The 12,380-nt window shown below is 43.3% G+C and overlaps 1 protein-coding gene across 2 annotated transcripts in view; it reads left to right on the forward strand.

The window, feature by feature from the left end:
• The window catches only part of LOC115106828 (rho-related GTP-binding protein RhoG-like), a 23,345-nt gene extending 16,504 nt beyond the window's left edge, over positions 1 to 6,841 (forward strand). For both annotated transcript variants that reach the window (XM_029629952.2, XM_029629953.2), the window contains 2 exons: positions 1,342 to 1,512; positions 1,595 to 6,841. In XM_029629952.2, the coding sequence (XP_029485812.1) occupies positions 1,342 to 1,512; positions 1,595 to 1,870 (447 nt within the window). In that variant the 3' untranslated portion in view covers positions 1,871 to 6,841. The remainder of the gene's footprint in view (positions 1 to 1,341; positions 1,513 to 1,594) is intronic.
• The last annotated feature ends 5,539 nt before the right edge of the window (positions 6,842 to 12,380 follow it).

Consider the following 12,380-nt stretch of genomic DNA (forward strand, 5'->3'; position numbering starts at 1 on the left):
TAGTGAAAACCTCCTTCCATCAGCAAGGGCATTGAAGATGAAACGCGGCTGGGTCTTTCAGCATGACAATGATCCCAAACACACCGCCCGGGCAACGAAGGAGTGTGTTCGTAAGAAGCATTTCAAGGTCCTGGAGTGGCCTAACCAGTCTCCAGATCTCAACCCCATAGAAAATCTTTGAAGGGAGTTGAAAGTCCGTGTTGCCCAGCAACAGCCCCAAAACATCACTGCTCTAGAGGAGATCTGCATGGAGGAATGGGCCAAAATACCAGCAACAGTGTGTGAAAACCTTGACTTACAGAAAACGTTTGACCTCTGTCATTGCCAACAAAGGGTATATAACAAAGTATTGAGATAAACTTTTGTTATTGACCAAATACTTATTTTCCACCATAATTTGCAAATAAATTCATTAAAAAATCCTACAATGAGATTTTCTGGATTTTCTTTTCTCATTTTGTCTGTCATAGTTGAAGTGTACCTATGATGAAAATTACAGGCCTCTCTCGTCTTTTTAAGTGGGAGAACTTGCACAATTGGTGGCTGACTATTGGTGGCTAAATACTTTTTTGCCCCACTGTATGTATGTGTTTTTACACGTGTAGGTGTGTGTGTTTATACCTGCCTGCATGTGTTCCATGTGTGTGTGTCTATTTACTTCCTTCTGTGTGCATTTACATCCCTGTGTGTGTATAATACACCTGTGTGTTCTTACCCTGTGTTTCTGTGTGTGTTTTCTTACCCCTGTGTGTGTGTGTTCTTACAAGGGTGTGTGTGTGTTCTTACCCATGTGTGTGTATGTTCTTACCCGTGTGTGTGTTCTTACCCCTGTGTTTCTGTGTGTATGTGTGTTTACCCCTGTGTTTGTGTGTGTATTTACCCCTGTGTTTCTGTGTGCGTGTGTGTGTTTACCCCTGTGTTTCTCTGTGTGTGTGTTCTTACCCCTGTGTTTCTGTGTGTGTGTGTGTTCTTACCCTGTGTGTCTGTGTGTGTTTACTTACCCCTGTGTTTCTGTGTGTGTTCTTACCCATGTGTGTGTGTTCTTACCCTGTGTGTCTGTGTGTGTTTACTTACCCCTGTGTTTCTGTGTGTGTTCTTACCCCTGTGTGTGTGTTCTTACCCTGTGTGTCTGTGTGTGTTTACTTACCCCTGTGTTTCTGTGTGTGTTCTTACCCCTGTGTGTGTGTTCTTACCCTGTGTGTCTGTGTGTGTTTACTTACCCCTGTGTTTCTGTGTGTGTTCTTACCCCTGTGTGTGTTTGTGTCTTACCCCTGTGTTTCTGTGTGTGTGTGTGTTCTTACCCCTGTGTGTCTGTGTCTTACCCCTGTGTGTGTGTTTTAGGTGACAGTAGACGGGCGCTCCATCAGTCTGAACCTGTGGGACACGGCAGGTCAGGAGGAGTACGACCGTCTGAGGACCCTGTCCTACCCTCAGACCAACATCTTCATCATCTGCTTCTCCATCTCCAGCCCCGCTTCCTATGAGAACGTCAAACACAAGTGGCACCCAGAGGTCAGTGTGTGTGTGTTTGTCTGTGGGTTTGTTACATTGTGTGTGTGTGTGTGTTTACACATGTATGTGTGTGTACCCACAGGTGTCCCACCACTGCCCCGGTGTGCCTGTCCTCCTGGTAGGCACTAAGAGCGACTTGCGTAACGATGAGGAGACCCAGCGCAAGCTGAAGGAGCAGAGCCAATCTCCTGTCACTCATCACCAGGGGGCGGGACTGGCCCGTCAGATCCAAGCCGCCCGCTACCTGGAGTGTTCCGCCCTCAACCAGGATGGGATCAAAGAGGTGTTCGCTGAGGCCGTCCGAGCCTTCCTCAACCCCCAGCACACCACCAGCAAGAGGTCCTGTAGGCTACTGTAGAGAGAGAGAGAGAGAGAGAGAGAGAGAGAGAGAGAGGAGGGGAAGGAGAGAGGGGGGGGGGTTGGGGAGATAGAGAGGAAGAGTAAAGGAGGGGTAAAAAGACTGATGTTCGCTGAGGCCATCCGAGCCTTCCTCGGCCCCCAGCACACCACCAGCAAGAGGTCAAGACGGGGAAAGAAGGGTGGTTAGCTAGATGAAGAGACAGAAGGGGGTGGGCAGTTGAAACTGAAAAACTTACTGCAACAATGGAAATAATAGGAATGTACATGACTATGGTAGAATAATTCAGTTACATGTAAATATGACAGGAGAACAGTATTCTCTTTTCCCCCAGTGACCGACGAGCCTTACTATTGGGAAGAGGGAGGGGCAACTGCACTCTGCAAATGACGAATTACAGTGATCTGTTATCATGGACACTTGGGCAGTTCTGATAGGCCAGAGCAGTGTCACTCAACGGCTTTACCAGAGACTGATTGGTCTGTGATGGTGGCGTCTACTTTCTCTTCCCACTCCCTGACCCTCAACTCTTTTCCTCTTATTCCAGCTTTAGAGCTCAGTAGAAACCCAACTAAAGCATATGTAAAGCATATTGAGAAATATCATGATGAGCCATGCCTCTTTCAATTCCTAGAAAAGAGCCTTTAATATTTGTTTGTTTGTAAATCAAAAATGTGCCCTGTGTGTTGACACTGGCTGCCTCTGTTCAGGCCAGAGGTTAGAGGTCGCAGATGAAGCTGGGGAGCTGAGAGGTTGTGTCCCAAAAGTTGTGAAACCTTTTTTCCACGACCGCTGATCTTCCTTCATATCTTCCCTTATATCATATCCCCTCCTGAGTTGTATACTACGAAGCAAGCTAGATCTACTCAGGCTTTTATAACGCTAGCCAGCTTCAGTTAGCTTCACATTCCAGATCAGGCTTTTATAAAGCTAGCCAGCTTCAGTTAGCTTCACATTCCAGATCAGGCTTTTATGAAGCGCCTACTTCAATTAGCTTCACATTCCAGGTCAGGGTTTTATGAAGCTAGCCTACTTCAATTAGCTTCACATTCCAGATCAGGGTTTTATGAAGCTAGCCTACTTCAATTATCTTCACATTCCAGATCAGGGTTTTATGAAGCTAGCCTACTTCAATTAGCTTCACATTCCAGATCGGGGTTTTATGAAGCTAGCCTACTTCAATTAGCTTCACATTCCAGGTCAGGGTTTTATGAAGCTAGCCTACTTCAATTAGCTTCACATTCCAGGTCAGGGTTTTATGAAGCTAGCCTACTTCAATTAGCTTCACATTCCACATCAGGCTCGTACTACTACGGTGGATATTGCTCGTCCGCCTGCCGCTAACTCTAGCAGGCTGGTTACTGCGCGTGCATGTCGCACATGGCTAGTCGAATGCCAAACTGGTCATTGAGACAATGCTGAAACATCAATCTATGGGCGAGTCAGTGCCACACTATAATTTGTGCCGAAATGTAGAAGTGCCATCTTTATTTGATTATTTATCGTTAATTCTACTTTTGTTGTGCTTTTGTGTGCTCATCAATGCACGAGCACCTATCTGTAGAACCGCTTGTTGCGTCTTGGCCACAGACATATAATCCATAGCAGGGTTTTGGAACCTCTAAACCTGGCAATTTGACTGTTACACTCACGGTAACCTAACGTAAGCAGGCATAAAAGAAACACCTGAAACTAGATCCCCTACATACTGGCCTCGACGAGAAGAAAAAAAGGTCATTTTCTGCAATGTTCAACCAATCCAGTAAATATGGAGGAGGTGTTAAGATGGGGTGTCATGCTGTTAATGTCTGAAAGCAGAAGTCGCACCACAGGCTCTCTTTCCATTTCCCCTGAAAACCAGAACCTCCAGTTGTTGGGGACTCCACAGAGGCTACATACACTAGCAACGGCTGCCAGTTTTCACTTGAATGGGAACTGCCATCTATGGATTATGGTTGGTTGCCTTTCGCAAATTTCAAAATACAATTGCACAAAAAAACATACCGTTTGGAAAGCAAGTACTGTCATTACTAAATGTGTCATGTGATAGGTGTTACAAATATATATATTTACACACAAAAAAAACATTTTATTAATATATTTAACCAATCGTCTTCCTCAAATGAAGGGGATAATGACCCAATCTTTGCGAGAGGGAGGGTATCTGATTTCATTGGTCCTCATGGCTCAGACACTTCATTCAGGATAAATGGAGTTAGCCCTGAGTTAGCCTTCAGGTTAGACACAGCTTGAGTCCAGTCTCTTTGCTACAGGAAGTAATCCTTCTACTGAGGTTCACAATGAGACAGGGAGCCATTTCCACTTCCCCCCTCACTTCCTGTCTGCCTGTATACCTTCCAGACCATTCCAACAGTAGAATCTTTAGACCACCCTTGCCCCCCCCCCCCTCCTTTTCATCCGCTCTTCTCCCCTCCCTCCCTCACCTCTCCTTTCCCCTATTCTCCTACCATCTGCCTCCACTCCCTGTTCCTTTCACCCTCTCTCCTCTTTCCCCACATCTCCTACCCTCTGCCTCCACTCCGTTCCTATCCTCCTCTTTCCCCTGTTCTCCTACCCTCTGCCTCCACTCCCTGTTCATTTCACCCTCTCTCCTCTTTCCCCACATCTCCTACCCTCTGCCTCCACTCCGTTCCCATCCTCCTCTTTCCCCACCTCTCCTTTCCCCTGTTCTCCTACCCTCTGCCTCCACTCCCTGTTCCTTTCCTCCTCTCTCCCCACCTCTCCTTTCCCCTGTTCTCCTACCCTCTGCCTCCACTCCCTGTTCCTTTCCTCCTCTCTCCCCACCTCTCCTTTCCCCTGTTCTCCTACCCTCTGCCTCCACTCCCTGTTCCTTTCCTCCTCTCTCCCCACCTTTCCTTTCCCCTGTTCTCCTACCCTCGGCCTCCACTCCCTGTTCCTTTCCTCCTCTCTCCCCACCTCTCCTTTCCCCTGTTCTCCTACCCTCTGCCTCCACTCCCTGTTCCTTTCCCCTGTTCTCCAACCCCATGCCTCCCCTCACCTCTTAACGTTACTTCCTTCTCCTCCCCTCCCCATTATATTCCACAAGGGCTGTGCTTGAAAGTCATTTATGTATAATATTTATCAAACCTGTAATGTAATATGTGTTTAACATGATTGAATATATATATATATATATATATATATATATATTTAAATATTTCAGTGACCATGCAATGTTAAAAAAGTCAAATGCCAGGCATTGTGTAAACTGAGAAAATTTAACATTCAGACTGTCTTAATTTGATATAAACTGAGAATAAAATCATGTTACAATCCTGACCGCCATCCTGTCTTTTACAATATTGGAGTCAGAAAGATATATTCTAATTCATCTTCTATGGTTGGATTTTTTAAAGTAATTTTTAGTGAGTGTGTGTGTCTCTCTACTTTTTACTCCAAACCCTTCAGTTTAAGGCCCAACCTGTCCAGTCTTACTTTACCTACTCTAACAACCCTAATCTCTCATGGACATATGCACATAACATAAACAGCAGTAGCATCTGGCGACAGAGTGGGATGCAAAAACTATACCGATTTTTTGACACTGATCATTTGGACAAATCACAATTTCACAGGCGCTCGCATCTTGGGACATTTGGCCCATAGACTTACGCGAAACTCACTGTCAGTTTCCGTTTAGAGTTGGGGAGACATTGAACTAACACGTTTCCTTCCAAAATTGAAACAAGCATCTGATGCAATTAATTACACAAGATTGTATTTCTGGGTGTCCGAGATTAAACAAGCTCCAAAAGTATCTGTACGCCAGAGCTAAATGATACAATGACTGAGGTTAAAGTGCAGCGTTAGAGGCAGGCGGACGAGCAATACCCACCAATCACCGTCGTAGTACGAGCCTGATATGGAATGTGAAGCTAACTGAAGTTGGCTAGCTTCATAAAAGCCAGGGGAGGTTAGCATTTTATATCATACCCCCAAGACATGCCAACATCTCACCATTTCAATAACAGGGGAGGTTAGCATTTTATATTATACCCCCAAGACATGCTAACATCTCACCATTATAATAATAGGGGAGGTTAGCATTTTATATCATACCCCCAAGACCTGCCAACATCTCACTATTATAATAACAGGGGAGGTTAGCATTTTATATCATACCCCCAAGACATGCCAACATCTCACCATTATAATAACAGGGGAGGTTAGCATTTTATATTCTACCCCCAAGACATGCCAACATCTCATAGTTATAATAACAGGGGAGGTTAGCATTTTATATTCTACCCCCAAGACATGCCAACATCTCATAGTTATAATAACAGGGGAGGTTAGCATTTTATATCATACCCCCAAGACATGCCAACATCTCACCATTTCAATAACAGGGGAGGTTAGCATTTTATATTATACCCCCAAGACATGCTAACATCTCACCATTATAATAATAGGGGAGGTTAGCATTTTATATCATACCCCCAAGACCTGCCAACATCTCACTATTATAATAACAGGGGAGGTTAGCATTTTATATCATACCCCCAAGACATGCCAACATCTCACCATTATAATAACAGGGGAGGTTAGCATTTTATATTCTACCCCCAAGACATGCCAACATCTCATAGTTATAATAACAGGGGAGGTTAGCATTTTATATTCTACCCCCAAGACATGCCAACATCTCATAGTTATAATAACAGGGGAGGTTAGCATTTTATATCATACCCCCAAGACATGCCAACATTTCACCATTACAATAACATGGGAGGTTAGCATTTTTGGAGAGGTATGATATTTATGCCACATTTTTTGCAGTTTTACTAGTGCTTTATTGCAAACAGGATGCATGTTTTTGAATATTTGTAATCTGTAAAGGCTTCCTTCTTTTCACTCTGTCATTTAGGTTGGTATTGTGGAGTAACTACAATGTTGTTGATCCATCCTCAGTTTTCTCCTATCACAGCCATTAAACTTTTATAAAGCCACCATTGGCCTCATGGTGAAATTTACTGTAACTTTCTCACTCATCATTATTCACTATAAATTCAGGATCATCTGTAATCATGGTAGCGTCCACATTATTGTTGAAGTGTTTTGAAACCCTTCTGATTTACAATAAAAGTGACTCCAAAATGACACAATACATTATTGACCATTAATTTCTATTAGGCACAACGTTATCTGAAACTACCAAAACAATCAGCAAATGCATCCAAGTTTGTAGAGGCACTTTTCGTGCTTGGAATATGGGACAAAATACTACACTTTTGTCTAATTTAATACACACGTGATGTTGTCCCAATACTTTTGGTCCCCTAAAAATGGGGAGAGGGGGGGGACTATGTACAAAGAAGTACTGTAATTTCTAAACGGTTCACCTGATATGGATGAAAATACCCTCAAATTAAAGCTGACAGTCTGCACTTTAACCTCAGTCATTGTATCAAAGGGCTGGAGTACTGAGATCCAAAACAACAAATAAATTGTCACTGTCCCAATACTTTTGGAGCTCACTGTACGTCAACCACAGACCAGGGGTCGTACGTATCAAGATTTTCAGAGTCGGAGTGCTGATTTAGGATCAGTTTTGCTTGTTAAATCACAATCAATAAAAGACTACATTGACAGGGGGATCGGTAGTTTGACTGTATAACCAACCCAGGCCAATCCTGCTACCTGCCTCCTCTTCCTATAGCCAGTCTGATTTGAAAGTCAAATCAACTGTCAGTATTTCCCTCCACCTCTTACAGGTTCAATCATAATGCTTCTTTGTCCCAGGCAACCAACCGTATGCTGAGTCACCCTCGTCTCTGTAACACACTCACGCACACGGTTACTGCGCTGGTGACATTCACAGGTGTACACACACTCACGCAAACACACCGTGGTTAAAGGGGCATTGACTGTTGGCGACAGCAGGCAACTGTTTGAGTAAATCAAGTCTTATCTTACATGGTTAGCAGATGTTAATGCGAGTGTAGCAAAATGCTTGTGCTTCTAGTTCCAACCATGCAGTAATATCTAACAAGTAATCTAACCTAACAATTTTAAAACAACTACCTTCTACACACAAGTTTAAAGGGATTAATAAGAATATGTACATAAAAATATATGGATGAGCGATGGCAGAAAGGCAAGATGCAGTAGATGGTATAGAGCACAGTATATACATATGAAATGAGTAATGTAGAGTATGTAAACATTATACTGTATAAAGTGGCATAGAATAATCCATGAGATGGCGTATCCCGCTCTCTAACCCCCGACCCACACACAGTAATAACACACTCAATCTACACCATTCAAACAGTACACATAATCATAGCATACAGTACAAAATGGTCCCATAATATGACTGAGATACTGTGCCTTCCGAAAGTATTCATACCCCTGGACTTATTCCACACTGTTGTGTGTTACAGCCAGAATTCAGAATGGATTCATTTGTTTCCTAGGATAGGATAGGATAAAGTAATCCTTCTCCCCCCCCCCCCCCCCCCTTAAAAGACCTAGATGCACTATTGTAAAGTGGCTGTTCCACTGGATGTCATAAGGTGAAAGCACCAATTTGTAAGTCGCTCTGGATAAGAGCGTCTGCTAAATGACTTAAATGTAAATGTAATGTAAATGTTTCCCTCATCCATTTTACAAACAATAACCCACAAAAGTGAAAACATGTTCATAGAAGTTTTTTGCTAATTTGACAAATTCATTCAGAAATCTCTCATTTACATAAGTATTCAGACCCAAGTCAACACGTTAGAGTCACCTTTGGCAGCGATTACAGCTGTGAGTCTTTCTGGGAAAGTCTCTAAGAGTTTTGCACACCTGGATTGTGCAATACTTACACATTATTACTTAAAAAGTTCTTCATGCTCTGTCAAGTTGGTTGTTGATCATTGCTAGACATTGTGCACGTTCTCCCACTTAGAAAGATGAGAGGCCTGTAACTTTCATCATAGGTACACTTCAACTATGACAGACAAAATGAGAAAAAAAATCCAGAAAATCACATTGTAGGATTTTTAATTAATTAATTTGCAAATTATGGTGGAAAATAAGTATTTGGTCAATAACAAAAGTCAATAACAAAAGGTGAGGGATCAGCCCAGAACTACACGGCAGGACCTGGTCAATGACCTGAAGAGAGCTGGGACCACAGTCTCAAAGAAAACCATTAGTAACACACTACGCCGCCATGGATTAAAATCCTGCAGCGCACGCAAGGTCCCCCAGCTCAAGTCAGCGCATGTCCAGGCCCGTCTGAAGTTTGCCAATGACCATCTGGATGAGCCAGAGGAGGAATGGGAGATGGCCATGTGGTCTGATGAGACAAAAATAGAGCTTTTTGGTCTAAACTCCACTCGCCGTGTTTGGAGGAAGAAGGATGAGTACAACCCCAAGAACACCATCCCAACCGTGAAGCACGGAGGTGGAAACATCATTATTTGGGGATGCTTTTCTGTAAAGGGGACAGGACGACTGCACCATATTGAGGGAAGGACGGATGGGGCCATGTATCGCGAGATCTTGGCCAACAATCTCCTTCCCTCAGTAAGAGCATTGAAGATGGGACGTGGCTGGGTCTTCCAGCATGACAACGACCCGAAACACACAGCCAGGGCAACTAAGGAGTGGCTCCGTAAGAAGCAATACCCAATAGACCCAAAAGAAAATTGAAAACCCAATAGAAAATCTTTGGAGGGAGCTGAAAGTCCGTATTGCCCAGTGATAGCCCTGAAACCTGAAGGATCTGGAGAAGGTCTGTATGGAGGAGTGGACCAAAATCCCTGCTGCAGTGTGTGCAAACCTGGTCAAGAACTACAGGAAACATGTGATCTCTGTAATTGCAAACAAAGGTTTCTGTACCAAATATTAAGTTCTGCTTTTCTGATGTATCAAATACTTATGTCATGCAATAAAATGCTAATTAATTACTTAAAAATCATACAATGTGATTTTCGTCCGACTGCTACGAAATCCGACTGCTACGAAATCTTGGAATATGTGCAGAGCCAATTGCAATTGCAGTACTTTTTTTGTGTTTTTTTTGGGACGAAACGACTGAACAGTAGTCCAGGTGCGACAAAACTAGGGCCTGTAGGACCTGCCATGTTTATGGTGTTGTCAATATGTTTGACCATGACAGTTTTAAATCCAGGGTCACTCCAAGCAGTTGTCACCTCAATTTGCTCAATTTCCACATTAATTATTACAAGATTTAGTTGAGGTTTAGTGAAAGATTTGTCCCAAATACAATACTTTTAGAAATATTTAGGACTGACTCATTTCTTGCCACCCACTCTGAAACTAACTACAACTCTTTGTTAAGCAAACACAGACACATTGGCTTTAATCAGATGCCGAGACAGCCACCCTGGGGAATTCCTGATTCTACCTGGATAATGTTGGAGGCGCTTCCCTTAAAGAACACCCTCTGTTCTGTTGGACAGGTAACTCTTCATCCACAATATAGCAAGTGGTGTGAATCCATAACACATCTGATGGACCTGGATATGGTCTGGATGGTGTATAGTAGCTTCCCACCAGAATGGGCTTTAGGTGAGGCAGATGAACCTGTAGCCATATTACTTCAACAGTATTTAACATGAGATCCTCTCTAATCTTTACAGGAATGTGGTTCTGAATATAAACAGCAACACCTCCACCATTGGCATTTCTGTCTCATCTATAAATGTTATAACCTTGTATTGCTACCACTGTATCATCAAAGGTATTATCTAAGTGAGTTTCAGAGATAGACAGAATATGAATGTCGTCTGTTACGAGCAAATTTTGAAGTTCAAGCTACATATGTTAACATGGGCTATTTTGAGCACTTTTCTTCTGGGATGCTTACTTATTTGTATTGCTTTACTGGGAAGCTTAGCAGCAGTAGATATGCTCATGTTAGTGCAGGGTGAGCTGCACACGGTGGACATCCTCCTAGGGCACACCGACAGTGCTAACAGTATAACAGGCACATGATTACTGCATACAATAGCTGTAGGATCAGCAGAGGCATTCAGGACAGTAAAAGGGACATAAATTAGATTACATACATTGTGTCTACCAACACCCCTGTGTTATAGTATTATACACAGGTACTGACTGTAGCAGAACAGATATCATTGGGGATGTTGGTGCCTATGGAACCGGATATGAGTTGGGAGCTATCAGTAAACTATGAAGATAATAGGAGACAGATTCCAAGCTATAGCTATTCTCACAGAAGTCGCTGTAGCACTGTTGGGATATCATCTTCTGAGGGCAGTGTTAGTAGTTGCAGGGGTTACCTTGGTAGCACTGTCAGGATATCATCTTCTGAGGGCAGTGTTAGTAGTTGCAGGAGTTACCTTGGTAGCACTGTTGGGATATCATCTTCTGAGGGCAGTGTTATTCGTAGCAGTGGTAACCTTGGTAGCACTGTTGGGATACATATTCTGAGGGCAGTGTTCGTTGTAGCAGGGGTTACCATGGTAGCACTGTTGGGACATCATCTTCTGAGGGCAGTGTTATTCGTAGCAGTGGTAACCTTGGTAGCACTGTTGGGATACATATTCTGAGGGCAGTGTTCGTTGTAGCAGGGGTTACTTTGGTAGCACTGTCAGGATATCATCTTCTGAGGGCAGTGTTAGTAGTTGCAGGAGTTACCTTGGTAGCACTGTTGGGATATCATCTTCTGAGGGCAGTGTTATTCGTAGCAGTGGTAACCTTGGTAGCACTGTTGGGATACATATTCTGAGGGCAGTGTTCGTTGTAGCAGGGGTTACCATGGTAGCACTGTTGGGACATCATCTTCTGAGGGCAGTGTTATTCGTAGCAGTGGTAACCTTGGTAGCACTGTTGGGATACATATTCTGAGGGCAGTGTTCGTTGTAGCAGGGGTTACTTTGGTAGCACTGTTGGGATATCATCTTCTGAGGGCATTGTTAGTAGTAGCAGGGGTTACCTTGGTAGCACTGTTGGGATATAATCTTCTGAGGGCAGTGTTAGTAGTTGCAGGGGTTATCTTGGTAGCACTGTTGGGATATCATCTTCCGATGGCATTGATGTGAAACATATATACCGTGTTGAGTTACCTCAAGATGAGGTAAAGTTGATTAAAGCCACCGCACGTGTATATTGAGTGGCTATTGGAGGAAGAAGGAGATGGGGAACAAAGTGAAAATTACATGGCTTGGGAACATCTCTTGGAGCCTGTGGTCAGGGAAGACTGGGTGAAAGCATGAGTTTTTTTTTAGGACCTTCATTTTTGTGGAACACAGAAGAAATGTATCCTGAAAGCATAGTCAGGCAAAGAGAGAGTTGGAATTGTCATGTTAGCAAACTTTGGTTTTGTCTTTGCATATATAATTATGCATAGCTTAACACGTTAATACTGTTATGTCTTGTTTCTTTTTGCTTTCATGTCTTGTGCCATCACTCTCTTAGGAACCAGAAGCTGAAATGGGGAAAGTCAAAAGTGTGATTATAGAACAGAGGCCACAAGTCTTGGATTTGTAAAACATAATAATAAACTGTG

This window comes from Oncorhynchus nerka, linkage group LG23, assembly GCF_034236695.1.
Source record: "Oncorhynchus nerka isolate Pitt River linkage group LG23, Oner_Uvic_2.0, whole genome shotgun sequence".
Lineage (NCBI taxonomy): Eukaryota > Metazoa > Chordata > Actinopteri > Salmoniformes > Salmonidae > Oncorhynchus > Oncorhynchus nerka.